At 36.7% G+C, this 27,595-nt stretch overlaps 1 protein-coding gene across 2 annotated transcripts in view; it reads right to left on the reverse strand.

The window, feature by feature from the left end:
* Nucleotides 1-723: 723 nt before the first annotated feature.
* Nucleotides 724-27,595, reverse strand: part of ZFR (zinc finger RNA binding protein) — a 50,714-nt gene continuing 23,842 nt past the window's right edge. The window contains exons 4-20 of one of the 2 annotated variants that reach the window (XM_068423200.1): nt 26,520-26,664; nt 25,618-25,836; nt 24,096-24,343; nt 22,878-23,069; nt 20,438-20,726; nt 19,339-19,532; nt 17,343-17,462; nt 16,216-16,361; nt 15,666-15,828; nt 13,789-13,994; nt 13,407-13,557; nt 12,198-12,339; nt 7,172-7,269; nt 6,270-6,365; nt 3,172-3,283; nt 2,974-3,071; nt 724-2,239 (exon numbers count right to left, since the gene is read on the reverse strand). In XM_068423200.1, coding sequence (XP_068279301.1) covers nt 2,060-2,239; nt 2,974-3,071; nt 3,172-3,283; nt 6,270-6,365; nt 7,172-7,269; nt 12,198-12,339; nt 13,407-13,557; nt 13,789-13,994; nt 15,666-15,828; nt 16,216-16,361; nt 17,343-17,462; nt 19,339-19,532; nt 20,438-20,726; nt 22,878-23,069; nt 24,096-24,343; nt 25,618-25,836; nt 26,520-26,664 — 2,799 coding nt within the window. In that variant the 3' untranslated portion in view covers nt 724-2,059. Of the gene's footprint in view, nt 2,240-2,973; nt 3,072-3,171; nt 3,284-6,269; nt 6,366-7,171; nt 7,270-12,197; nt 12,340-13,406; nt 13,558-13,788; nt 13,995-15,665; nt 15,829-16,215; nt 16,362-17,342; nt 17,463-19,338; nt 19,533-20,425; nt 20,727-22,877; nt 23,070-24,095; nt 24,344-25,617; nt 25,837-26,519; nt 26,665-27,595 lie in introns of both variants that reach the window. The other variant, XM_068423199.1, reaches the window with a different exon arrangement.

Consider the following 27,595-nt stretch of genomic DNA (forward strand, 5'->3'; position numbering starts at 1 on the left):
TTTAATCCTAAATTTTAGGGTCACGTGCCTGAATAGACAAGTTTGCTTTATGAGGAAATAAACTTTGGTACGTAGTTGAACTAGCCACATGAATAGCACCTGTAGCTTTCAAAATAAATAGTAATGGCTAACTAGACACCATGGCAGCAAGGTATCTTAAAAAAAGGCTAAGAACAAGCATATGCCTGGAGCTATGCATCAAGGCTGGACCACAGACACTAGTGTAATCTTTTTTTAAAGTAACTAAAGCATTTCTGCTCTCTATATATCCGATGCTGAAATTAGTAAGAAATCTTTCCTACCATGAGAAAGCTTTCCTTTCATTTACTAAACACTAATAGTCACTCCCTTAAAAATTGCACTCCGATGCTTGAAGAACACTGTATTAAATTTTTTCTTTGTCTTTAGACTCCCTCTATTTTCCTAAAATATTGTATTTTTATTCCATAGGCCCATGCTGTTGGCAGTAGGTGTTGCAAACAGAAACAACGCCTACTCCAAGAGTTACTTATTAAAAAGGTCAAAGATAAATTCGACCTCAAAATGGAACAACAGTTTTTTTTAATAAACGGTACTAGAAATAACAAATGATCCTTGTAATGTGTGATACTCTCCTACAGCCATCGATAAAGTAGTTACCGGAATGTTAGTGTATGTTAATCTGTGTTTTATGGGTTTGCAACAAAGCATAATACACATGGAACAGAATGAGTGAAACTTCAGTTTCCAGTGTATAATGAATTTTAGTCATTTAATAAATTTTAGTTTTTATTTGTGTATTCCACTGTAGTGCTGTGACAACAAATCACACTTGTGTACCAGAGCATACATCAACAGTATGATGTAACTGTACTTAAACCACTGCTATATTCAGCTTTTTGAAAGAGACATAAGCATACACTATGGCCACATCAAATAATTTTCTGTTTTTTTTCTTTGATAACCTTCACTTTTTCAGTAATACTTCACTTTTAAAATTTGAGTTATTGAAAAAAAAATCACAGAAAGTTTATACAGAACTAGCTATAAGGAATAACCTCACAGGCACTGATATAACAAACATTTATTTTAAGGGCTGAGAGGCATTAATATCATATCGACAAAGTTGACTGAAAAGAATTACTAACTTTGTCTAAATGGGAAATGCCCGCTTTTGCTTCTATGTTGAGAAGAGAAATTCAGAAAGTTATTTTTTGGCCTTGCTATGTCACAAAGTCAATCATACAAAGACCTACGCGTTTAACCTAAAATGATAGTTTTAAAAGCCCTTCTATTAAAAACAAAAACATCATGCAAAACTTTAACGGCAGCTGCATAATTGATCAAACTGTTGCAAGACCATACTGTATATATTAGCTTTTATACCGCTAATGCACAACTAACAGCAAACTTGATTAGATTAACACAAATTTGTCTTAATTACACCGTTATATCACACTAAGGAGACAAATGCCACAAGATTGGCAAAAACATTTAAATCTGAGCACTCAAATGGCAGGATAATTATGTGCTGTAACCCCTTCACATTTAGAAAAAAACATAATCCTGCAGTCTCACTTTACAAAAAAAAGTTCTGTAAAATATTGGGAGGGCAACAGTTTATACTATCTAACACAAAGTAACTCATACAACTAGTGTCAAAGGCAAACAAAAAAAACTTCTAAATAAGAAGTCAAAATACACATAGCAACAGAAGCACAAATTCTGCATTAAATACAGTCAAGATAAAAGACAACGCACTTGTTAATAAAAAAGACAACAAAAAGAAGAAAAGTTACTAAAGTTAGCAACACATTTAAAGAAAATCTAATGAGGGAAAACTATTTTTTCCCATAACAACAGAGTTTCCATTTGCAGTCTTTCCATCCATAATTTGTCTGCTCCAGTACATCCATTACAATATTCAGAATCTCACAGAAGAGCTGGGTTGTTCTCTTCCAAATCTAATTCCCGAGTTGTTTTTGGATGTTTTAAACAGACATTATTATGAATGAATTAAAAGCAAGGCAACAAATGGACTTTTTATCACCTTTGATCTTAGCACTGATGACAAACATTTTTAAAAGTTATCATAATCTTTTTTGTCTTTTTTTCCCTCTGCTTCAAATCCATCAACTCCATCACTGTCTCTTCTCCTTTTACGATTATTATGGATGTTGAAGCGTTGATTCATCTGTGGTAATGGATCCATTCCCAAAACTTTGTGTATTTGTCGGAATGCAAGGAGCCTCAGAGCAAACTAGAAAGAGGGTAGAAAGATATTTCTGTTAGAAACAAATGTCAATTTTGAGTACTTTGTCAAACAATTAATGAAGAACATTAGCAGTGTATGATATTATCCTTAGCTCTCGTTACCCCTTCTTCCTTCCCCCAACACAGGCAACACAATAAAATGTGTATGTCACATTTGTTGCTTCTGTTCAAAGTACGCTGTCTTAGCTTAAAAATAATGTACATTTGTTTTAGCTGCTGGACCTGCACTGAAGCAGCCAAGGCGTGTCACATGTCCCATTACATGTTAGTAATCTTTAGCAAAAGGATCAAATGAAGGAGGGGCAGTAACCTCTTAAGCTGCAAGCGTGAATGGTCAGGACTGTAAGTGGATATAACAAATATAAAAAATTAAACTTACACAGATTTATTTATAAAATATTAAATGCCAATGTAATTTTAAATCCAGTAATATACTGCTATAGAGTGAGCATCTTTACAGATATATATAGATGGGAGTGCTTCAGACTTTTCAGGAAAATATGTTAATTTTACTGCAAAAATGAACACTATTATACATCCTCTGTTATGACATGTTCATTGCCTAGCTTAAGACTGGTAAGACTCAACTGTATTCTAAGAAAGGAAAATTCATGTCCACCGTATAGCTCCACTTAAAAAAAACCAAAACACAAAACAAAACAAAAACCACCCCAAAAAACAGCCATCAAGTATAGTTACTTCACATATACGTTTCCTTACCTGTGCACTCGAAGTAATGTCCTCTCGTTGCTGATCTGTCATTACAGCAAGTGTATCAAAAGGATCTTTTTCACAAGGGTCCAGAAGGCCAGGACCACCTACAATGGTTGGGCTAATTAGTAGCACATCTTTACCTTATTTCAACCAAGATTACAGATTTTACATTAGTTAAGCATAAGTAAATCAAAGGCAACTTGCCTTTAAGGATGATTCCCGAAGATATACACTCAAAGACTCTTCTCAGTGCATCCCCAGGACTCTGTGGTCCAGTAGCGCTGCTAATTGCTTTTTCCACAAGCAACTCCATAGCCTAGACCAACAGTAAGAAAATCCAGCCAATTTAGAAGACAGATTAAAACAGATAAAAGTTACTACCGTTTTTCAATGCCGAACTTTTGAATCTGGAATTCTGAAGAACATTACACATCATAGAACACTTTCAGCAAAAATGGAAGAAAATTGGGTATTTTATAAAGATGAATAAAAAGAAAGCTTGTGCAAGATTAACGTTGAGTACTGATGTGCTGCTTCTCATCACAAATTGCTCAAAGTTTTGTATAAATTTACACAGTAGTAGCCTACATATACAGGTAGACAACTTCTCCAGCCATTTTTTGAGAGAGTATGAAACATGGTGGGTCACCTGAATCAGTGAGCCACATGAGTAAACAGCACACGGTACATCTAATGAAATTAACAGGATGCTATAGAAAAATAAATGTTTTCTACAAGCGTACAGAAACGTAAAGCATCAAAAATTTAATGATCTTTAAACATTTAAGTGGTCACTAATTCCTCAGTTCAGCAACACTGAAGTTCACAGCAAGTTTTCTCCTGGATATCGGCTAACACCAACTCAGATGTTAAACAAGTGTAAAAAAAACTTGATGATAAACTGGTTTTCTAAAATTTATACATTATTTGATATTAGTTAAAATGGTTTAAATTATTAGCTGTATTTTAAATAGTTTTTTCTGTGAATATTTCCATTGTTTACTTTCATTAGACACTATTTTTTCCAGAAAAACCTATAGAAGATACTTGCAAAAGTAAAGAATTGCTTTCCTTAGTTTTTTTTCCCAGTATTAAATGGATGTTTCAATACTACCTCTTTGGCAAATTAATTCTCAAACAATGCGTCTCGTTTTTTGGTGGTTTTTTTGGGGGGGTTGTTTTTTGATCCTCCCTCTCCCCAATGAGTTTACAGTTGTTCAAATGTTGCCTTTTATTTTTACTTTCCAGGAGTAAATGCCTATTCTGATGCATGCAAGTAACTACAGGCAGTGTTGATTACATCCTTCACTAAGGGTGTCCATTCCTTTCTATCTTAGCTCCATTTAACCAACAAATTTCAACTCTTGAGCATGGTATTTCCATACTCCCACTGTATCACTTGGAATTTAGCAACAGTAATTTAGTTGTTTTCAAGTATGAAGCAAAATACAGCAAGAAAGAAAAAAAAAAAGCAGATCATGTTTTTGCATTTATTCAGGTCTAGTTCTTTTGGTTCTCATACAATACACTGAAGCCTACAACTTAATCCTAGAAAATGTGAATTAAGGTGCCCTGGTGTTTATGTACATGAAAGGCTGGATTTCAAGTTTGAAAAATCAACCTTTAATAATAGCTCCTTCTAACTTGTAGGAACTTGACAAAATTCTTCTAATTTAGTTTTCGTTTTTAGGTACATAAAGTGGGTGCTACTGATGTCCATATTAAGATTTCCTAGTATCTTCTATTTTTATAACTACTTAGGCTCTTTTTAAAAAGCTCTGGCATCTCTTTGGCTTCTAGCATACAGGAGAAGTTCTGTATCCACAAAAATGTGTTTCTTCAATCTATGAAATTCCATCTGCGACTGGCAGAAATTACATATATTTAAAATCACCATTTTCATTCTGTCATTGTTTTTATTCGTAAGACATTGCCAACGGGACAAAAGAACAACTGACTACACAGACTTCAGTTAATCCACGTCACTGACAATGCATCAGGTACCAGGAGCAAATCAGGAACCAGTTTTGGAGAGAACTGAGACATAGCTAGGCCTGACACACTGCTTCATACCTCCCTTCCCTTCTGGATGTGCCTTAGAACAGATAATGTGAGAAATAAGAAACAACATTCCTTGTTCTTCATCCATGTGCCTGCTGTGTGTTGCAATCGTTCTAAGGATGCTTTTCCAAAAGTATGCCAGGGTTTATTCTTTGGCAACTCAGTATCATACTGATATTAAGAGGGCACTTACATACTTCTTAAGCTTCTTTCAGGCTATATTTGTACACTGTATCTTTCATGAAATGTAGCACAGAAACTGGCAATATTTTTTTTACTTTAAATATTTAAAAAACAGAAATAACTGCTCTACATTTTTTCCAGAAGCAATAAATATGATCAGGCTGCAAGCTTAGCACAGTTGTAGAATATGTCTCATTGAACTAATGTCAACTGCTCAAACTGTCTTAACAATGTTAGTGCTCTTCCTGCCAAAACTGAAAAGGAAGCAGCACAGTGCAACAGGATTTGGTCTATGAAACAAAACAGTCAGAGCTAAGTTTACTGACACACGATACATGTTTCAGAGATTTTGTTTCAGGCTAACTTAGTCCAGTCCACATCTGTTAATATTTGGAGCACAAGCTGCGCTCCTGGAGAGCATCATTTAAGATAGTAAATGCAAAAGGAATGCTCCAAGAACACTTAGCTGCAAGAATTCAGAGAGGTAACCCAGTACAACCTAGAGATTTAAATGACACTGATTAAAATGCTAATGGTGACACATCCACAGACTGTTGAAGTACTGTGGTATTTCACCTCGCGGAAGGGACATATTAATGATCACAGGAAATACTGTGATTTATTCTTTCAAGTAGCCTTTCTGTTATCACAGAACTATCTGGGCACAACTGACATTATTTTAAGTAAGTTTCAGTAAACTCCAAGCAATTCAGAGTAGGTGGTTAGACAAAAATTAGATTCTTTCATACAGAGTAAAGGATAAATGCTTAAATCTAGAATAAGAATGCTGCCCACAAAGAATACAAATAACAAGAAAATTTCTTTGGGGGAAAAAAAAAAACAAACCCAACCTCCAGTTCCAAATGACAAAACCTCAGAAAATTAATTTTTAGAGGGAATCTGGATTATTTGTTGGGAAAAAAAAATCCCAAACCCAAACAAAACCGTACATTACTTCTCTAAAAAGTTGACATTTAAAACCTGTAGTAACAGTTCCCTATGCTTTACTTGCAGTACCATGTGTATTAAAAAGGCTCACTCAAAAGAACATTACTCACCCAGCTTGGAAAATCAGACCAAGTTGGAACCCGCTGACAGAGGTCACGAAGAATACGTATGATAATCACACAGGACTGCAGACCATTAGCTCTAGCCTTGAGAGCAATACAAAATCAAATTAATTAATCCCAGCACCTACAGCAAATAGGAGTTGTTGAAAGACTAAAACACCACTGTTCAATGGAAGCTCAGATACAAGATTGAAACAAATCACTCTACAACTTTATTCCATGAGCTGCCATTTACAGCAGTATTTTATACCGGGTTAGTAATTTAAGGTGGTAAAAGTCAAAGTGCACAGGTTATACAAGAATAACATTTCTTGATCCCCTGTACACTTTGACCTATGTTCACTTGTAACAATAAATACAGTATCTTTCTATATTAGAAATAAAAAGGATAAAGTAAAGATCTAAGAAATAGGTATAGAGACTGAAAGGTCAAGGGAATCTGTTTGGTTTCTTTGTTGTGCCTTTGCCAGAATGCAAAGTCACTAAACCAAACAGTTGCTTCTCACCTTTCATTCCCTACACTTAATGCACTTAAAGAAATAGGAAAAAAAGTCTTAAATCTAAACACATGTTCCATTATTTAAAGCAAAGTTACTCTGCAGCCTTATGGAATATATAACAAATATACAACATATGATCACCCCAAGCGAGTCAAGCTTTCAACATCGCCTTCTCAATGACCAGAAAAAAAAATCATGTCAAATGAGCAATAACTGCATAAAGCAGTTCCTCCATACTCAACCTTCTACATTTAAATTTAGGGACCAGAAAAATATTAAGTATTATTAGCATGAACAACGCTGAGTGTTTCCACACAATTAAACACTTATATCGCAACTGAACTAATCTCTCATAAGGCTACAAGAAGAAAGTAAAATGATGTTCCGAACCTGGAACCACTTAGCGTGGCGTAGAGCAGCCAGAGCGTCAAGGCATTTTTGCCTGTCCAAGACGTCCGGTGGGTCTTTCACCATACCCGAGGTTACATCTAAAATGGATTGAATTGGCAAAATGCAGTGAGGAATGGGTGTTTGACCAGGTGAGCAAGACACTTCCTTAAAGTAGCTTCAATGTCACACATGCCATTTAAAGTTTAAACCCTTGAACAACAAATGTAAATGTTCAACAAAAGCCATTCAATTAGGGTTAGGGCATCAACCCAGTATGAAGATCAAGAGCATATTGTACTTTAGCTCTGAAGTTATTTTCTAATGCATTGCGGATTATGCAATGCGTAGTACTTCTTTATTTAAGCTAACACTGGCAAAACACATATCCCCTAAAATTAAATACTGAAGGAAGGATGGTTGGACACAGTGCACCAGCACAGAGAACACAAGACAGAAGGAACACAAAAATCCACTTTAACCAAGTAGAAACATTTAAACTTAGTTTCTTCTAAATTTTAATGGTCACGTGTTATTTAGGACCTAGTCTTAAAAGAAAAACTAAGTATAACAAATCTTAAAAGCACCAGATGTTTACTACTGATGTTATTTTTATCATACCTTGAATTTGAAATTATTTTGCTTTAAAAACCTGACTAAAGGAATGTTCTTCAATATTACAGAGTTCCATCTCTTTCTAGCACCCTCTCTCTTACTCATATAAATAAAATTCCTCAGCCCATAATATATGTGCTCCAGTATCATTTAGGATGCAACGAAGGATCTGAAAAGGGACTGCTTTACTTAAGATTCAGCAGGAAAAAGAAAAGCGAGGAATAGTTTAAAAACAAAGCAGAATGTCTGAAAGAGAAAGAAAATAGAGTAGATCTTACATATTTAAATGTTCAGAAAAGTGTTTAATTACCAAGCTGACTGCTTTGGTACCAAGAAGGAAGAGACCACAGGCCCTTTTGGAAGTGGTTTAATCAGTGCAACTGGAACCACTGAACAATGTGAAATGGTATCCTTGGGTTACTTAAATATTGTACAGATACAATGCAGTGATCAGTTCTTTGCTTTACTAATTATGAAAATGGCTACTGAGACTAGTAACAAAGTATATTGGTAGCATAACTGGTGATACACCAGAGAAGATGAAAGAAAAAGCCCTCACTCAATGGCACTCATTTCACAGGAGCTGGATGGATGGAACAATAGCGTTTACTCCAGCAAGACATATATTTAGGTAAGTCAGAGAACAAGATAAAAAAAAATATTGAGACTCATGAAACATGCCTGCAAGGAGAAGCTTTTAGGGATGCTGCAGAAAGACAGCTCTGAAACCACCTATTTTACACGAATGTAAAATAAATAGTAGGATACTTTACTACACAGAGAGCTACAAAGCCATGAATGAACATGGCGGTACAGCTTTGCAATATAGTAATTAAATTTAATCTGAAGTACTACATTCAGACTTGAGCATTTTTTATAGGACAGTCCCATTACTCTGCACAGGGCTAAAAGGAGGATGATTTCAAAATATGGACAAAGCTGAGAAGAATATAGGTATCTTTTCACACAGATATTCAAACTTATGGTCTATATGTTAAAGTGGAAAGATGAAAAACTGCAGTAGCAGGGCATTTACAGAGCAAATGAAGACATTTAAAGCAGTATTTCCTTTAAAACAAAACAAAACAAACCCAAACCTATACAAGAGAGGTGCCAGGTAAGACAACTGATGAAACAAGTACAATCTGGATATAAGAGACAAGGAGTACATTTAGAGAAAACCCACAGCAGGAAAAAAGTGGCAAAGTAAGGTTGAGAAATTAAAAATAAAAATATGGGTTGTTGGGCCTGGTAGCATAATCAGTCAATTATTTACATTCTTCTAAAACTAATATGCAAATAGGTGACACTGTGCAAACTTTTAGCACAATAATTCATTACATAATTTGAAATTCCAATTACTTCTAGCTCTGAAAAACTTCAATTTGGAAAACAGTTTTACTAAAAAGAATTACAGTTTAAGTGCACAGAAGAGAATCTTACTCAGTGCTGGAAATGTCGATCTAAAATGTGCTACTAATAGATATAACATGAATACCCTTGAAACTTAAAAAGACTCTGAAAGTCAGAAGTTGTCAAGGCACCTATTGCACTGAGAGTACATTGACTGAAAATATGTTTCAAGGAAACTCCTGTAATATTTAATCTGTGGATTTTTGCATCTGTTTCACATTTCAGGATTAACCCCTTAAAGACTATTTAACTAAATTCAGATGCCTAACCTGCCACCCTATTAAGCTAAGACAAAAAACTGAATTAATTTACAAAACACAAGCACAAATTCTTTCCCTATATAACTTACTTTATTACTGGCCTAAATATAAGGGGTTAATCTTCAGTTAGACATGCTGTGTCCACACTACCTCTTCATTAAAAGTTAACAGGTATATCAATTTTGGTAAGTTTTATTATGTTAAATACTTTTTACCCAGTCAATTATTTCAAGACTAGTGTGAACACTGCTTAATTCTGGGAGAGAGACAAAGACAAAAAGAAAAAAAAAAACCACAAAGTAACAGCAGATGCTAGGACTATGCATCCAAACCCCCTCCTTTGTAAAGCATGGCAGGTGTGACACTGAGCTTTAGAAAACCTTGGTCAAAAATCCTTCCGATGTCTTGCAGCAACCCCTGACAGGAATCAAGTCTCTGCTAGAAGGCTTTGGACCGGGGCTCTTAGCTAAGGATAAAAAAAGACACACGCGCACACATGTATGTGTTTACAAGTATGTACACTTTGTTTGCTGAAGGAAAGATTCCACAGCAGGGGTTAGAGCACTTCGAATATATCAGATTTGGGAAACTGTCAAACGCACAATACTGTAAGAAACAGTACCTATGCGATTAACAATTTCATTTCACTGTATTTTTTTTAGTCTTTTATCATGTAATGGCATTATTACACAGCAAACATGATTCTACTCCACGTGCAAGTCTCAGTCTCATCTTTACTCAGACTGGTTCTTCCGGTAAAGCCTTCCTTATCACCCGAACTAGCTTCCCAAGTGGGCTAAAAAAAATGAAAACTTTAAACCACTGTAAGACACAGAGCATGAGAAGCTGCAGTAAGAAAAAGCACAAACACATACTGTTACTTTGCAGCAAATAAGCAGAAGTCTTCGTAGTAAGGCCTTCTTTGCTGCAATAATTTGCAATTCAGTCTTCTATTTGCTCTAGTTTCAAAAGTGAACTTTTCTGCACATCCATTTTATACTGCTCAGTGTCTTGAAGAGAAATCTAACTTGATTTTGCTTGCCTAGAGGCAGTACTGCATTCCGCAGTGAATAAACTCACAATGATCATTTTAACTCAAGTGAGGGTCAGACAAAAATACAGATTTGTTTCCTTTAGGTGGCATAAATTAAGGGATTGATGGTAGTAATTTGAAATTTATTTTGTTTTTAGACCACATCACAGAATTTTAGGCCAGAAACCACTTAATTAAAATTGAGTATTGTGGCGGGAATCAATATTGCACTTTTGCACCGCACATTAAGAAATAAACATGGTGTTTCAGGTTAATGGTTATTTAATGGTTACTCTAATTTAATAATCAAATCTAAAGTATTTTTTTACAAACTTAAATAATATGTGAAGTCTGATTCAGCACAGACAAGTCAAGAGTCACGTTACACTTAGACTGTCAAAAAAACAAGTAAAATTGGTTGGGTGTGACAGTACATGTACAAAGCCTTTATAGCTAGGAATAATATGCATAGCTTAAAAATCATGTACAAAGCACTCTTAAAGACTCTTCAGAAGTCATCCAAACCAGAGAATGCATCTTGAAATTTTTCTTTCTGATTATGAAGGACGACTTTGTTAACACAGCTTGCTTATAATGCACTAGTCACAGCTACAGGACATTTACTAATGCAATATAAAAACCTCAAGTATTTTAGAGGACATGTAATGATGAGATGAAATAAAAAAACCCTTGTGGCTTATTTAAATACGTATATACACAAGCACATGTATACATACACACACACAATTTTTTTTCAACCTGCATATGAGAAGTGTTAAGATAGCCTCAGATTTCCTATTTGTAGGTTCACTGTCAAACACCAGAACCCTGTTTGCCATGATCTCTTTCAACTATGAAAATACAGGATTAAAAGGAAACAAAAGTTAATTTTATCTGACCCGTAAACAAAAAGAACCAATGTACTGCAGACATTAATCATGCTTGTTGGCTTAAAAGCTTTTGGAGCTTTGAAAGTGTTACAAAACAGACCCTAAAGCAACACTGCTGGCACCAGAGAAACTGCGGACTTCAGAAATGTAAATTGATTTACAAGCTCCACCTTCTCCTTCAGCTCAACGACAAAGCCATTTCTTATTGTACTAGGCTGGGTTTGCCAGTTGGATAGAAGACTGATTGTAATACCAGGAGCCTAAATATACTCAGAAAGCACTCCAAACAAAAAAACAACCTCAGAGAGCTGGAAAAAATCACATAGTCTTTTAGACACTGTTACCATCAAAAGTATTATGAAAGTGCATTTTAAGTGGTGTTGCTATTTAGAATGTGTAAGTGATGGTAATACTGATCCAGTTTAAACCCAAAACTCTGTGATTTGATTTTCTAAAACCATACAATCTTTCTCTTAGGGCAAGACTGCTCTAGAAAGCCAGTTTATAGCCACTTGCTATAAAATACTTAGTTTTCCACAAAATTTTAAATGAGGGGAAATAAATAGTCAAGTTTGTACCTTTTCCAGAAAGCTGAGGTTGGACATAGAGTTAGAAATTTTAAAAGTTAAATAAGCACATCATAAAAGCATTTATTTTAACCAACTGTTCTCTGCTGAGATTGGTTGTTGAAAAACAAGGTTTCAATCAATACATGTGCCAGCATGTTGCCTTCCAGGACCTTAATGCCATCTTAAGCAGAATAGATAAACGTAAAAAAACGGGTGAGAAAGAAGTAACATCTTTAACAACTTCCCAACCTCCATCCCTCATGTTTTCCTCTCGAATGACTGGAGATGTCAGTGTGATAGTAACTTGCATTTTGGGTTCCACACATGAATTTAAAATTATTGCTGCTTCTGGGACTGCACACTTGATATCATATTTCTCAGGACTTATTACCTAAATATCAAGAAACAGAAATTTCCATTAGCATGTGGCCAATACAAGTAGGGGAAAGAAAAAGGGTTCCAACATAGTCTATTTAACAACAGAAACGCAATATAATTGTATGAAGCAGATACCTCTGTCTTCAAAGAAACCACAGTATACACAATTAAGATATACATATATGGACTTGCATACTGTTTCCAAATCATTAATGAAAATACACAGCATGCAAAAGAAAAAAAAACTACCCAGAATGGAAATTCATATACAAGTAAGTTACATAACCAGAATCTTGACAGTGTTTCAGGTAAAGAAAAGCCTCAGTGCCACTTAAAATGTCAGCTGGATATGTTTCTCATTGGAACACAAGAGCCTTTAAAAAGCACAAAGATGCAGCGGTTGTTCTTCAAGCTCGCAGTTACAGGATGGGTGCTGCTAGGTACATTCTATACTTGGCTGTCACAACATGGTAAGAACAAAGGGGAAGATAAACAGCGAGGAAAAGTAAGAGTAACTAACAAGGTGGTTATACCGACTTGCTTCTTGCGACTAGATTTAATAATTCTAAATACCCCGAAAAGGAAGCTGTAGGCACCTCTGTCACCTTCTCCCACAAACTAGAGGGACAAGTGACTTCTCCACAAAGCCAGACCAAGATGTGCAGTTTTTAAATTTTCTTCTGTTCTGTTACTTCAAACACAAGCAAACTCAAGATTATTTTCTAACTAATCTGATCCTGCTAAAGCTTCTACCATGCCAGTGATTCTGCCAAACATTTTACCAGACAGTATCGAAATACCAATGCTGTGACAAGCATTCTATAATGATGGTGGACAGGCTTTGTTCAGCAGAGAGCAGAGACTATTCTACATTTTCGTGTCTTGTGGAAATACACCAAATGGTTTATATGACTATGCAGCATAGTCCCTGAATTCAGATGGAAACACTCAGAAAATGGAAAGAAACTAAACCTGAGCTACTAAATGTGGCACAGTGAGGCCGGCAGACATTTGACTTGAGGATAGATTTTACCTTATCTTTACAAGAATTCAAATCCAAAAAATCTAAATTCTACTTACTGCAAGTTGTTTAGGAAGACTTTCAGCAATACGACTGAGTAATGACTTTGAAGGCTTCTCAGCACATAACAAAACAAGATTGACGTTTCGGTCTCCACGGAGTAGCAAACCTTTAGCCAAAACGCCTACCCGTAAAACTCCTTTCAAAGCTCTGTGAATTACAGTTAAAAGTTGCATTTAAAAGAACATAAAAACCTTAAAACTAATCCTGAAGATAGAAAAGTGAAATAAAATAGGTGTATTGCACACACTTTTAAGGCCATACTGACATATACTGTATCAAAACCCAAAGAGAAGAGAATCCCTGGAAACACTGATAACAGTGTAAAGAAAAACTTCAGAAACAAATGATGAAATTCTTAAAAAGTAATTAAAAAAATACCTGTCTTTACTGCCATCTTTTTTGTCATCTCCCTCTTTGTTCTTGCTCTTTTCATGATCAGTCATGCTGTCAGAAACAAGTTTCAAAGCACGCTCAGTAATAGAAACAATTTTTTGGACTGCTTGAAGTTCCTCCTCTGTTGGATAGATAGCAGCATGTTTGGTCATCACATAGCGGTCATCAGAAGAGTCAGGGCGACGTAGAGGCTAAACAGACAAAAAAGCATATATCTGAAATTTGGGTACACTTCCAAGTTAAAAAATGGTAAGTGACAAAAACCCAAACATGTGGCTAAACAACATAATATTCAAACCTCAAAATTGCTGAAATGTAACAAAACGTGAACAGAAGTGTCCTTAACAACTTACACTGGTGACAGACAATCAGTCATGTCTGAAAAAACATTAGATGTATCAAAATTAAACAAATTATGAAATCTGAGGACCAGAAGTATCTTCCCAACATAAATATCTATTGTCTTTCTGTCAGCTGGGAAAATACTTGCATACTGCTGCAAAATAAAGTGTCCATGATTGCCTTCATAGAAACACAGAAGAATTCAAATAGGAAGGGACCTCAGGAGGTCCTCTAGTCCAACCTCCTGTGCAAACCATGGTCAGCTGTAAGACCACATCACGTTGCTCAGGTCTTTATCCAGCTGGTTCTTGAAAACCATCAAAGACGGAGGCTATAACATATGTCTGAAAATAATTATTTCCTGTATTCAGTCTGAACTTCTTTTGTCTCATCTTAAGCTAGGTGTATCTCGCCCTCTCATGACTATAAAGAGCCTGGCTCCATTGTCTTTATAATGCACAGGTATTAGAAGGCTATTACATCCCACTGAAGCTATCTATCTCTTCTCCAGGCTGAACAAGCCCAGATCCCTCAGTTTCTCCTCACAGGGCATGTGTTCCAGACCCCTGGCCAATGTGGTAGCCACACACTGAACCTGCTACAGTTTACAGTATCCTTCTTGTACTGGAAAGATGAAAACTGAATGTAGTATTACAGTCTGGGCCTAATGAGTGCTGATCACTTCCCTTCATCTACTGATTATGCTCCTGTTAGTATAACCCAGGATGTTGTTGGCCTTCACTGCTGCCAGGGCACACTGTTGACTCATGTTCAGCTTGCGATCTGCCAAGATCCCTAGATCCCTTTCAACTGGGCTGCTACCCAGCCTGTCACTCCCCAGCCTGTATCAGTGCAAGGGGTTATTCCTTCCCAAGTGCAGCATTAGGCATTTGTCCTTGCAGAATTCCATAAAGTTCCTGTTGGTACATTCCTCCAGTCTGCCTAGGTGCCTCTGGATGGCAACCCTGCCCTCAAAGGTATCAACTATTCTCCCCACCCCAAACTGACTCAGTTTCATGCCAGATGTAAACCTTATGGGTGTGCACTCACTCCATCACCTTGAAAGGTGATCATTGATAATGAGACAAATCCCAGGATAAATCCATGTGGTACTGCACTTGTTACTGACCTCCACGTAGAGTACGACCCACAACTAACCATTATCTTCTGGGACTGACGATCCAACCACTTTTTATCCACACATTTGTCCACAACTAGATAAACAATGTTGTATAACGCAATTAAATAAAATAAAAAGTAGTACCTAAATCCAGAGTGACTTGTATTTCAGAAAAATCAATATTTTTCTTTAAGGCATCCTTTTGTCATTTCAGTGGACTTATTTTGGAAGACAGGTCCACCTACACAGCTTCATTAGCATATAACAACTTCTTCACTTTTCCAAACCCTTTATTAATAAACACTGGAGACAATCGAAGTAGCACTAAATAATTTATAATTCTTAACTGTGCCTCCTGGTAAGTATGATTTCATTTTTTTTCTGAAGTTAAGAAACTCACAGCTGGTCCTTGAGGCTGAGGAGGCATTCCTGGTCTAACTCCCAGCAGGCCTAGGGGTCCTGGAGGACCATGAGGATATCCTCCATCTGGTATTCTGCGACGGTCATCCCAGTGATGCTGCTCTTCCTCCATTCTCCTCCAGTACATGTCCTCTTCATATCGCCTGAAGTGCATCAATCAAAGTGTTCTCTTTATACAGCAGTTAATATTTGCAACCATTCTAAATAAATTCTTGTATGTATGTCCTCACTAACTCATTTCCAGTAGTTATAAGAAAATACCAGTAAACTCCACAGGGTAACTAAAATGAATGATTATTTTGAAAGTGAGTCTGAATTTATAGCAAAATAATTCTAATAAGTCTGCACTCCTCAGAGGGACCGTACACTAACAAAGAAAAACCCCAGAGGGATAACGACAACTTAATTTAAAAAAAGACAGTAGAGTTCCCAAAACAAGTATTCAAAATAAGTAAATACAGAAGCAAAGTTAGTTTCAGATAAACTGACTGCAGCTTTGTCTCATTCACTGATAAAACAGAATGCATTACCTCATTTCCATCCTCCAGCGTTCTTCCTCTTCTCGCCTTCTCCAGTATTCTTCTTTCTGCATCTGTTTCCTCATCTTCTCTTCTTGAATTTTTCTTGCTCGAATACTGGGCTTTACTTCTACTTGTAAGTCTGGGTTTACTTTTTTCTAGTTCAGAAAAATAAGGAATGAAATGTTGTTTTTCCTTGTGTCGTCTCAAGGTTACAGAGTTCTGACATTTTTAACACACATGATAATCTACGTTAAAATCAAGGGGAGTAAAATGCAGTTTTAGAACTGCATTGAATGAGTAGTTGAAGAATAAAAATCTGTGCCCAGTATTTTAAAGGAAAGAAACAGCAACATCTTACGAATAGCATGAATACCCTCTTCATTTATAGGAGAAAAAAGCAATTTAAGATTAAAATGTGACATGAAATACTAAGTAATTTGCTGTTCATTCTGTAGCAGGATGACTACACTGTAGCCTGAAAAAACACTTCATCTTCATTACAGTGTGCTTCCTGATGCCTTGCTCCTGAAGGGTCCCTCATACAGGGGCATAATCATGAGTTACTGAATAAAATTTTCTGGCAGTTTTTTCTCTTCTTTCATCTCTTTCATGATTATACAGGTCCACTGTACCTCCTGGGGCCACAGTAGATTCTTCCAATATAATCTTATAATAATAAAAATGCACACCATATGTCAGTACAGGTGTCTATCCATTCGTGACTAAAAAATCTGCAACACTTGTTTCTCAGATGTCTCCACAAAGGGTTTATCTGGTTTATCCAGCCAAAACCATCAAGCACTACTATCTTACACTATTTGAAATTCATGGTAAACAACATAAAGAACCTAAAGTTCCTTGCATACACTGTACCATATTTTAACGTTGCAAAGGTTGGTCAAAAGCAATGTTCAAAACGTTTAAAAAAACAAAACCAAAATGCAGTTTCGCAGTCTGCATTACTTCTTTAAAGACCATACTCCCTAAGAAATATATTTCTCTACCTTTTTTTATATGCTGTTTACTCAGAGTACCTACTTTTGTCTAGTAAGTTGTCTTTGTAAGTGTAAGAACACGTAATCAGTCAGCTGACATCTGGTGGATTTTCAGACAGATGCATTAGGATTCCTACTAACCTTATACTGAAGTCTGTGCCGCCTCCCTTTTAAGTGCATCTCCTTGGCATTAGGATCATTAAAACTGCATTCACAAAGTTTACAGTGAAAGCGGATCACCTTGCCTTCATCATTTCTTACCTGGAAAATAAAGTTATAACACATTTGTTTTTCTTTTTTTTTTTTTAAACAAAGCTGATGTAAAAATTAATCCGATTTAGTGACACTGGATAATGTCTACCTGTCTCAAAACATCCTAAAAAGTTCCCACAATAACTGAAAAAAGGCAGAGTAGAACTTTCCGTTCTGACAGACACGCCGCTGTGCACGGTAATGAACAAAGAACAAAGTTCTTCCATCCCAAAGAGTATACAGCTTTAAACTCGAGCTTGAACATACTGAGTTGAATAATTACAAACTTGCAAATCATGAAAAATTTACATCAGACTTCATCCACATATCTCATGCCACCCACATGAAGAATGCCCCACTGAGCGTAAAAGAAACACGCACAATACAAAAATCTAAACATATGCACAAGCCTTTGCAGGTTCAATGCCTTGTCATTCTCATCTTCAAGGAGGACCCAGGGAATTACACATCAGTCAGCCTCACCTCGATCCATGGGAAGGTCATGGAGCAGCTCATCCTGGAAACCATTTCCAGGCACATTAAGGGCAAGAAAATCATCAGGAGTAGTCAAGCGTGGCTTCATCAAGGGGAAGTCACACTTGATCAAATTGATAAACTTCTACAACGAAATGACCGGCCTAGTAGATGAGGGGAGAGCAGTAAATATTGTCTACCCAGACTTCAGTAAGGCCTTTGACACAGTCTCACCACAATAATCTCATACATAAACTGATGATGTATGGGCTGGATAAGCAGACAGTGAGGTGGATTGAACACCGGATGAATGGCCAGGCCCAGAGGGTGGTGATCAGTAGAATGAAGCCTAGTTGGAGGCTAGTAACTAGCACTGTACCTCAGTGGTCAATACTGGGTCCAGTCCTGTTTAACATCTTCATTAATGACTTGGATGATGGGACAGAGCATAACCTCAGCAAGCTGGCTGATGACACAAAACTGGGAAGAGTGTCTGATACATCAGAGTGTTGCACTGACAGGCAGAGAAGAGAGATTTCGATGGGCTGATGAAATGGGCTGACAGGAACCTCATGAAATTCAACAAGGGGAAGTGCAAAGTCCTGTACCTGGGAAGGAACAACCCCTTGCACCAACATATGCTGGTGGACACTCAGCTGCAAAGCAGCTTGGCACAAAAGGACCTGGGGCATCCTGGTGGACACCCAAGTTCAATGTGAGCCAGCAATGTGCCCTTTCGGCAAAGGCGGCAAATGGTATCCTGTGCTGCATTAGAAAAAGTATTGCCAGCAGGTCAAGGGGGGTGATCCTTCCCCTCTATCTCAGCACTGGTGAGGCCACACCTGGAGTCCTGTGTCCAGTTCTGGGCTCCCCAGTACAAGAGAGACATGGGAATGCTGGAGAGAGCCCAACAAAGGGCCACAAAGACGATGAAGGGACCAGAGCATCTCTTCTATGAGGAAAGGCTGAGAGAGTTGGGACTGTCTAGCCTAGAGAAGAGAAGGCTGAGGGGGGATCTTAATGTATATAAATACCTGAAGGAAGGATGCAAAGAGGACAGAGCCAGACTTTTTTCTGTGGTGCCCAGTGACAGGACCAGAGGCAATGGGCACAAACCAAAACACAGGAGGTTCCCTCTGAAAATCAGGGAACGCTTTTTTACTGTGAGGGTGACTGAGCCCTGGCACGGGTTGCCCAGGGAAGCTGTGGAATCTGCATCCTTGGAGATACTCAAAAGCTGTCTGGCCACAGTCCTGGACAATGGCTCAAGGTGGCCCTGCTTGAGCAGGGGGGTTGAACCACGTAACCTCCAGAGGTCCCTTCCAACCTCAACCACCCTGTGCTTCTGTTTCACATTGAACAAATTTTCACTAAAATAGTTAAAAAGTAATGCATATTTTCATATCAATACCTCCTCCACATAGTCATGGCCTACTGGCTGGACATCACTTTGCAAGACAGCAAGAGTTGTGGGAGTCACTGGTTCAGCTGCTGTGTCTGGTTTTACTTCCTGTGTTTGCACTGTAGCAGCAGGAGGTGTTTTAACACTTTCAGCTGATTTCATTTCTTCCAGTTTACTTCCTGTTGTCTGAAGCTTATTGCCACCTACAAATCAAAAAAGTTAAATTGTTAACTTTCATAAAATGAGAATGTGATTACATATGATGTGCAAACTGAAGACTTCATTTGCAAACATCAATGTTCTGGCCAAAGCATTGCCAGTCTTAAAATTAGTTAAGACTTAAACATATTTTAAATACAACTAAAGATTTTAAAAAATAAGTTTAACAACTTTCAAGTTATTTCAACACTTAGTTTTTTATTTTAGCAAGCAAAACTTTTGCTTTATATAATTGCAGTTTTCATTATTCACTTTCATGCTTTTTCAAAAGAGATAGGACTGAATGGAAACAACTCGGCAAATGCATATTAATCACCTCTTTTTTTGTCATCAGATAATTTTTTTTTTATAAATGGATCCAAAAAAGTACTTCAAAACCTTATAATGTTCATACTAACAATGGAAGTATACTCTCAGTTTTGCAATTGCATAGGTCTTCCCTTCAAGAGCAGGATAGCTTATTGTTGAACAGTTGCTTCCCATCTCTAAATGTCTGTCATGCTCATTTCAAAAGCTTCCACTGTTAGATTTCCACTGTTACAAAGATGTTTCAGTTGCCCACTTATCAACTGCCAACCTACTGCAGGTTGCCTTAACAGCCCAGGCTGTAAACTGAAATTAGAACCAACTGGACTATAAACTGTAACACTCTAGCAGCTACTACACCAGAAACCAAAGGTGGAAGGATACAACCGGGCAGAAAATACCATAAATTCTGAAGCAAAACTTTGATATACATTCTTATTTTCACCTATCAGTAATTCTCTTAAACACAACAGAGTTACTCATGCATAAAGTTAATTAAATACATTTGTATTTGCTGCACTAAGTCTTAAAAATATTACAGAATAGGTTAGGTTTCAAAATAAAGACTGACTTCTGTACTTGCCAACAAAGTTTATTTTCGGTGTAGATATTTTCTTTACGGCTATATTAGCAGCGGTTGAAGATGTTTTGTTGTTGGACGCAGTGTTAAGTGGTGTGTTTGCCGTGGGAGTAAGAATTTTCACTGCAGAGGATGCAACAGAGGAGTTCACAGTACTGCTGCTAGTTGCTATATTTGAAGCAGAGGCAGTTGGTTTGGAAGCAGATGTGGATGTTGAGGAAGTAGCTTGGGTAACCACATTTGGTTCAGTTGAAGGAATGGGTTTGCCAAGTTTTGTGTGCAACTTTACTACCTATAAGAATAAAGAGAAATTCATAATATGATCTCCCTGGTATAACTAAACTAAAAACATAACTAAAAAAATCAATATAACTAAAAAGTTAGCTATTGCCTCTTTACAAAAAGTGATCTTGGTAGGAAAAAAAAAGATGGGCATGTTAAAGCTCTTCTCATCTATAACAAGGAAATATTTAATAGTCATCTCACGTTGCTTATTTCCATTAGAAATTCAGACATTTACTCCAAAAGCTGTGTAGATGAGAACAGAAAGCCAATAAACTCACAAGCCAGTACAACTCAAGGAAATATTTTGCTCAAACTGTTTCAATGTGACTGTTTTGTTGCCTGCTTGCTTTTTACTGTCACTCCAAAAAGCATAGTACATTGAACTATTTTGGTTCCAAATAATATCTGTAAACAAGAGTTATTTAATTCAGATTCAACAACATTCTCTCTTTTGATCACTACGCTTTAAGAGTGTTCACATTGAAAGAATTTCCAGGTTACCTATCAGAACCAAAGAGATTCATTAGACAAAGGTTTTGGGGTTTTTCTGGTTTGTTGTTTTTTTTTTTTTCAAAAAGCACATCTGCAGAGACAGTTAAGGAGGATGCAAGAGGCTTATTTAAGAGGTCTTTAGTATCTCATAGAAAGTAAAGAGGTACATGCTTATTCTTAGAAGTTATAAGCCTTTCCACAACATGCTTGCGATAGAATAATACTTTTTGGTGACAGCTGACATTAACCTGAAAAAGCAACGCGTGTATTTCATAAGAACAAAACACGCAAAATCAAAACTAAATTCTCGGTTTGAAAGTAGCAGTAAAAAAAATACAAATCTGTAAGACGTGCCTTTAATGCAAATATATGTACACAATCATGATATGCACACAACTGTATACATATACATACATATACAACCTATACTACTTAGGTTTTTGTTCAAGTATGTTCCCCATCAGAATACAGACATATTAGTGTCATATAATACTGTAAGTCCAAGCAACTCTTCAAAATTACTTTTTTCCAATAGAATGCACAAGATTCTTCAGTGTACCACAGAAATAGAGAGTCCTTTGAAATTTCATTTTTACACTCATCACAACCTATATTAGCAGTGGTTAGCGACTATCTAGGAGGAAGAGAAAGCTACATCCAAATACATAAGGATAATATATACTATACTCCATACACCTATGGAGTTATTGGGCACAACCCAAAAATTTAATGGCTCAACTCATCAATGAAAGAAAGAACACTAGGCAAGTCTACATAAATTATAACTTTTCCTCTTTTAATAACAGAAAATGATACTGGGAAAATTATTTTAAATTTCCTATGACATTTATTTTAATAGGAATGATGTTACTGATGCCACTTTGCGCAGTGTTCTGAGATGCAAAGAGCTATAAAAGCTGAACATTAATACTGTATTTGTTACTGACATTAGCCGTTCCAGAGTTATGAGGAAAATCTTTAATATGTAAACAAACATTCTACACTGCCATTGCATTTACTATTGTGTGGCCAAATTTAAAACACAGGTCACAGGGGTTCACAGTGCAGCCCGCAGTCTTTACTTCGGAATGCTCACTTAACTGCACCCAAACAGTAGGGAAAACACGCTTAACAAGTCTTCCGAACATACTCATTACGAAGTCTACTACAGGACATTGCCCCTTGCTCCCAAATGCCAATTCTCTTTGTAAGAATTACCAACGAGTGACGCGTAATAGTCCCATGCCTTGGCACTGACTCAGCTTACAGTGTTTCAAAGTGTACTGAAAGCTTCACAGCACCAGACAAATAAGACGAACGTCAAGAAAAGTCTTGAGAAGAGTCAGGGGGCACAAGCATGCTACCACATGTCCTCATTGACTCTTTTCCCCATCTTACTCTACACCTTCTTCCCATGATTGGCATACTTGCCCCAATACATCCTCTTCTTATTGGTGCCATGGCAATAATTTTCGCCCTTTCTCCCAACAAGGCCCTTCTAATAGTGAGCTTAAAGGTAAGTTTGAAATAAAAAGCAGAACTAAACGTCTTTAAACAAAATAGTTCAAATTATATTGTTTCTGCGTATTTTCTCCTAAGATGAGAAAAAATGATGGGAAGAAACATACATCTGACTTGTATAATAAGAACAATAGAAAACTCTTACTTTCTGATGCTTGGCTCCACGGATATGGGCAGCATAAGCATCTGCCCCTGTACAAGACACATCACAAAGCTCACAGCGCAACTGATTTTGAGTTCCACGAGCAGAAGTGCTGCTGTTATTGGTGTTCTGAGAAGCTTTTAATGCTGCTTCTTTCTTTTTGTGTTTCTGGCCTTCTAAGTGCTCTTTGTAAGTCTGTTTAAATAAACAATACACACACAATAAGCTGTCTTCATCACTCATGTGTTGTTCATCACTCATGTGAATACATGTAATACAGAACATAGCATAAAACACATGCTTTGTATACGAAACACTTCCTACACTGAACATTTCTTCCATATGACGTGCTCTAAGGCATTAGCAGGCCACTTCTAAGACCAAGAAATTTTCTTCACCACCAGGATTCCACTTTTAGGTAATATAATATGGGCTTTTCTCCTCTAACTTCTCACTTCCTCAACCAAATACTGGTCAACAGACACTACCACTGAAAACTTGATAAGGTCAGAAAACTGCATCTCAGTTGCAGTTTCCTGCATTGCATTGAATTATTCTTGATTTTGAATTTCCCTCAAACTACAAGACCACAGTGACAAAGTGTATCCAGAGAACCAAAAAAAGTCAGTTCAAAAGGTGGTCACGCATAAATAAAGCTGTGCTGAAAATGAAATGCAGAAGTTGATACTTGTTCCTGTACCAACACTGGCAATCTAGAGAGCAGACAGGGTGGGAAATAATGACAAGTTTACCTAAAAAGTAAGAACTGTTTAGCCAGACACACACATAAACACTCTGCATGAATTGGTATCTACTTTCTACACACTTGTGCCCACTGTGAAACTAAACTGGGTTGCTGGAATACAATGAAGAATAAATTTTCAGGCTTACCATTCACAAAATTTATGTAATTCCATAGTTTTGAAAAAAAGTATTTTCTAAGAAGTTTGCTATGCTAAAAAAGCAAATAAAATTCAAAGTTTAGAATATTTCTGAAGTCCAAAGCACAGCTGAAGCTTCTCTGTATATGCTCAGGGGATGTATCTTTTTGTCTTCTCATAGGAACTCTTTCTATAACAGCGCACATTTTGATTGAATCATTCCTTTAGTAGAAGTATAGAATCAGGTCTTTAAAAATTAACATATTCTTAAAGGGGTCAGTTTTTTAGCTCAAGAAATTATGACTACAGTGTATAGCAGAATATTACATAATACAAGTACCTGTGGTCCAGCACAGCTGATCTTACAAACATCACAGTAGTGGATCTGGGGCGGTTTGGGAGGTTGTTTTGGTTTCAGTTGCTTATTTTGGAATGGTGCCTTTTTAGTAAAGGTGGTCCCTGTCCAAGCAGCTGTTGCAGCAGCAGCAGCAGCCGCTGCCGCTGCCTGTTTCTGTTGCTGTTGCTGCTGCTGGTAATAGGACGATGCAGCTGAATACACTGCGGCTTCATAGCCGGAATAAGAGGTACCTCAAAGATCAAAAGAAACTAAATGTTACATCACTGTACATCATGTATTAATTACATAATAGACTAATTCAAAACATGTTGCATAATAGAGTTGGGGGGCAGGGCAGGATATAAACGATTTATTGAGGTCTTGTTAGGCAGTCTGAATTTTTCTTGATGTTTCACAGTATACAAATACATAGTTACCAATTGTATCAGGAATATATTTTATTTTAGACACATCTTTGCAGACATGCAGTTATGTTAGATACATCAAAGCATTCCTAAAGAATATGTGAAATTTCCCGGGACATCTGGTAAGACCAAGTATGATGTAACAAGAATTTTAATAAAAGATTTATCAAAAGCCACTTGAAGCAGTCTTCCAGAACCAGGTTTGCTGTTCAATTTTCCAAATGGCAAGGAGGAGAGACATGCAGAGGAAGGGGAAAAAAATGAAGACAAAAGACGAATGGCTAGTGCTATTACATTCTGTTTCACTGATCTAAGTAAGTTGTTTTAGTGCAGAGAAGTTGCTTGCCTGCTAAAACCTGGCTATGCAGTCCTTGATTTCTAGTATCAAAGTTGAATAAATCAAGGAAACTGGGCTTTCATACCTTTGAGCCAGTTTTCCCATAAACTTTCTACATCTACTGATTCAACTATTTCAATCCTCTAACCAGGCTCTGTCTCAAGGAAGTCTTAAAATCCCTTTTTAAACAGAAAACAAAACAAAAAGTTCAAGGTAGCTGTAATATGCCAGCTGATTACCATCGGGCCATAAAGTTAACATCTTTTCATCTTTAACTACTTTTCATATTTCTAATGTTTGAAGGAAAGTTTTTTTTCAGTACCCATTCTCCTCCCATTTTGGGCCAAGACAGCCCAAACTTACAAGACTTATACTGGACTGCTCCTCCCTGTCTCTGTAACTGCTATTTGAGGGCAGCACGCTCCCTTCCAATTTCCCTTGGTAATATTTGTGTGGATGTGTTTCCTTCGGTTTTCTATCCCCCATCTTTTCTCTCCAAACCTTACAGTAAGTCACAAAACACTGTGCATGTAGCAATGCCAATGCTTTGTATATTCTCACATGTAACAAAACAGGCACATACAAGCATCAAACCTCTTTTAAAGATACAGCAAAATATTTTGCCATCATAATGATTTATCTGGTTGATACTCCTCAGTAGACTATGATGTAATTTAATATGAACTGCTAAAATTCTGAGTATTTAAAGCCTCTCCTGTAGCAACTGCAAAGATCCCAGCAACATAATATGTAAAATTCTTACCAGAGTAAGTAACCGCCGTTGTACTGTATGTTGCACTTTGAGTATAGGATGGAACAACAGTAGCTGCAGCTGCTACTGGCTGCACAGTAGAGGATACAGGATATATAGAAAATGTAGTTGTTGCTGGACTTGGGGTTGCAGGTTTTATAGCTGTCACTTGTCGTGTTTGCTGTGCTTGGGTATACTGAGTTGCCCCTTGGCTATATCCTGCTTTTGGAGCTATTTAGGATAGAAAATAAAAGTGTACAAACATTGATATGTTTTAGTTGAATGAAATGCATGCCATATTAAGTGATACTTAACGATATGCTGGGGAATAAACATGTAACAAGTGGTTTATTGTTTGATTTGTTTGGGGTTTTTTGTGTTTTTTAACTGTGCTGCCACGTTTTTAAACAACATTCTCATTCAGCGGTTTTACCAGAGTACATGAAAACAAAGTACACCTAAACTTTCCTATTATTCCTAGTTAAAGTAAAAAAAAGTAAATAGGATTTACATTTTGTAGCAATCATGATACCAATAATTAAAGAACTACATACATTAAGTAACTAAAGAATTATAAGAGAGCCTTTCTAATAAAGTTATCATCTGAACCCACCATTGACTATACGAACCTACTTCAGCAAGGCTTCTAGACAAATCAACAAGAAGTTTGCCTAGAAGTACATTCTGAGTGCATTAAATAACAATCCAAACCTCAGAGACAGCTACTTATGGCAATGTCACAAGAATTTTCAAGTTCTAGGTGCAGTAAATTTTTCTACACATTGACATAGATTATGTGACAAAATTAAAAAAAATAATCTGGATAATGTGAAATATTCAAAAAACTATTTTTAAGGTATTAAAGTAGTACACAGACTATGTATAACGACAGCAGTTTCAATCATGCCACCCACCTGTCTGGTAGTATGATTCAGCTACTGAAGGTTGAGGCTGGGCAGCAGCAGCCACAGCCGCCGCAGTCGCTGTTGGCTGTTGATAGTATTGTTTGCTGTCATAAGCTACAGCTGGGGCGGTAGATCGAACATATGAATAGGAATCCTAAAAATTCAAAAGAGAAAAACCAGCAAATTTCTGCTTTTAGTAGGTATCTGGAGTAATGAAAGTCATTAGTAGAGGCAAAGAAACAATGTATTTTCTTGTGGTCTACTAAAGTAGATTTAAAAAAACATTTATAGATACAGTGTACACAAATAAATGCATTAAAGAAATTAAATTTATGTTTACAGATACTTCAGGCCTGAAAATAACCCTGATGGTCTTTTTCAGACTACAAAATTATTTTTGTTACTGAAAAGCAGCTACTCTCACTAGTTTTTCATAATGACTGTATCAGATTACATTTCTATAAAATATGAAGTGAAAAACCACCACAGATCTCCACAAAATGTGAATTTCTACAAACCACAATAAATTCACAAGTTTACAAATATGAACCACTATTGGCTTTAAAAATCTCATCATTAACAATGCTTTTCTTGGTTATACTTTTCAGAATATGAAAGTGATACTTTTAGCGCCTTCTTTACTTTTTGGTTATCAACTAGCCCATTAAGGAACCATATCTTGTCTATAATGGCAAGGCAAGCAGCTCATTGAACACCTCTAGAACTCACAAGATGGCTAGTAAGCTTAGAAGGGGACGGCCTGGAAGCCACTATATGTATATACGTATATTTTCTCATCCTCACCGTATTTATGGTAAAGCATAAAGAGCTGATCAACTGAGGAGTAGCAAGGCATGAACTACTGCAGTTGAAATGTACTAATGTATAAAAATTCTTTTTATTTCCAAAAAAAAATCAATAAAATCTCTTTTCCATCCAACTTGTGTAAACTGGAATTATTTTATTTAGTTTAGGGGATTCTCTTTTCTGTCCGAATCCATCTAATAACTGACCTCGTAATTGTGAGAGCCGTGCTACCGGAAAGCCTCCTGTTATGATTCGTTACCATATGTAACAAAGTATAA

Source organism: Nyctibius grandis, chromosome Z (genome assembly GCF_013368605.1).
Source record: "Nyctibius grandis isolate bNycGra1 chromosome Z, bNycGra1.pri, whole genome shotgun sequence".
NCBI classification, from domain to species: domain Eukaryota; kingdom Metazoa; phylum Chordata; class Aves; order Nyctibiiformes; family Nyctibiidae; genus Nyctibius; species Nyctibius grandis.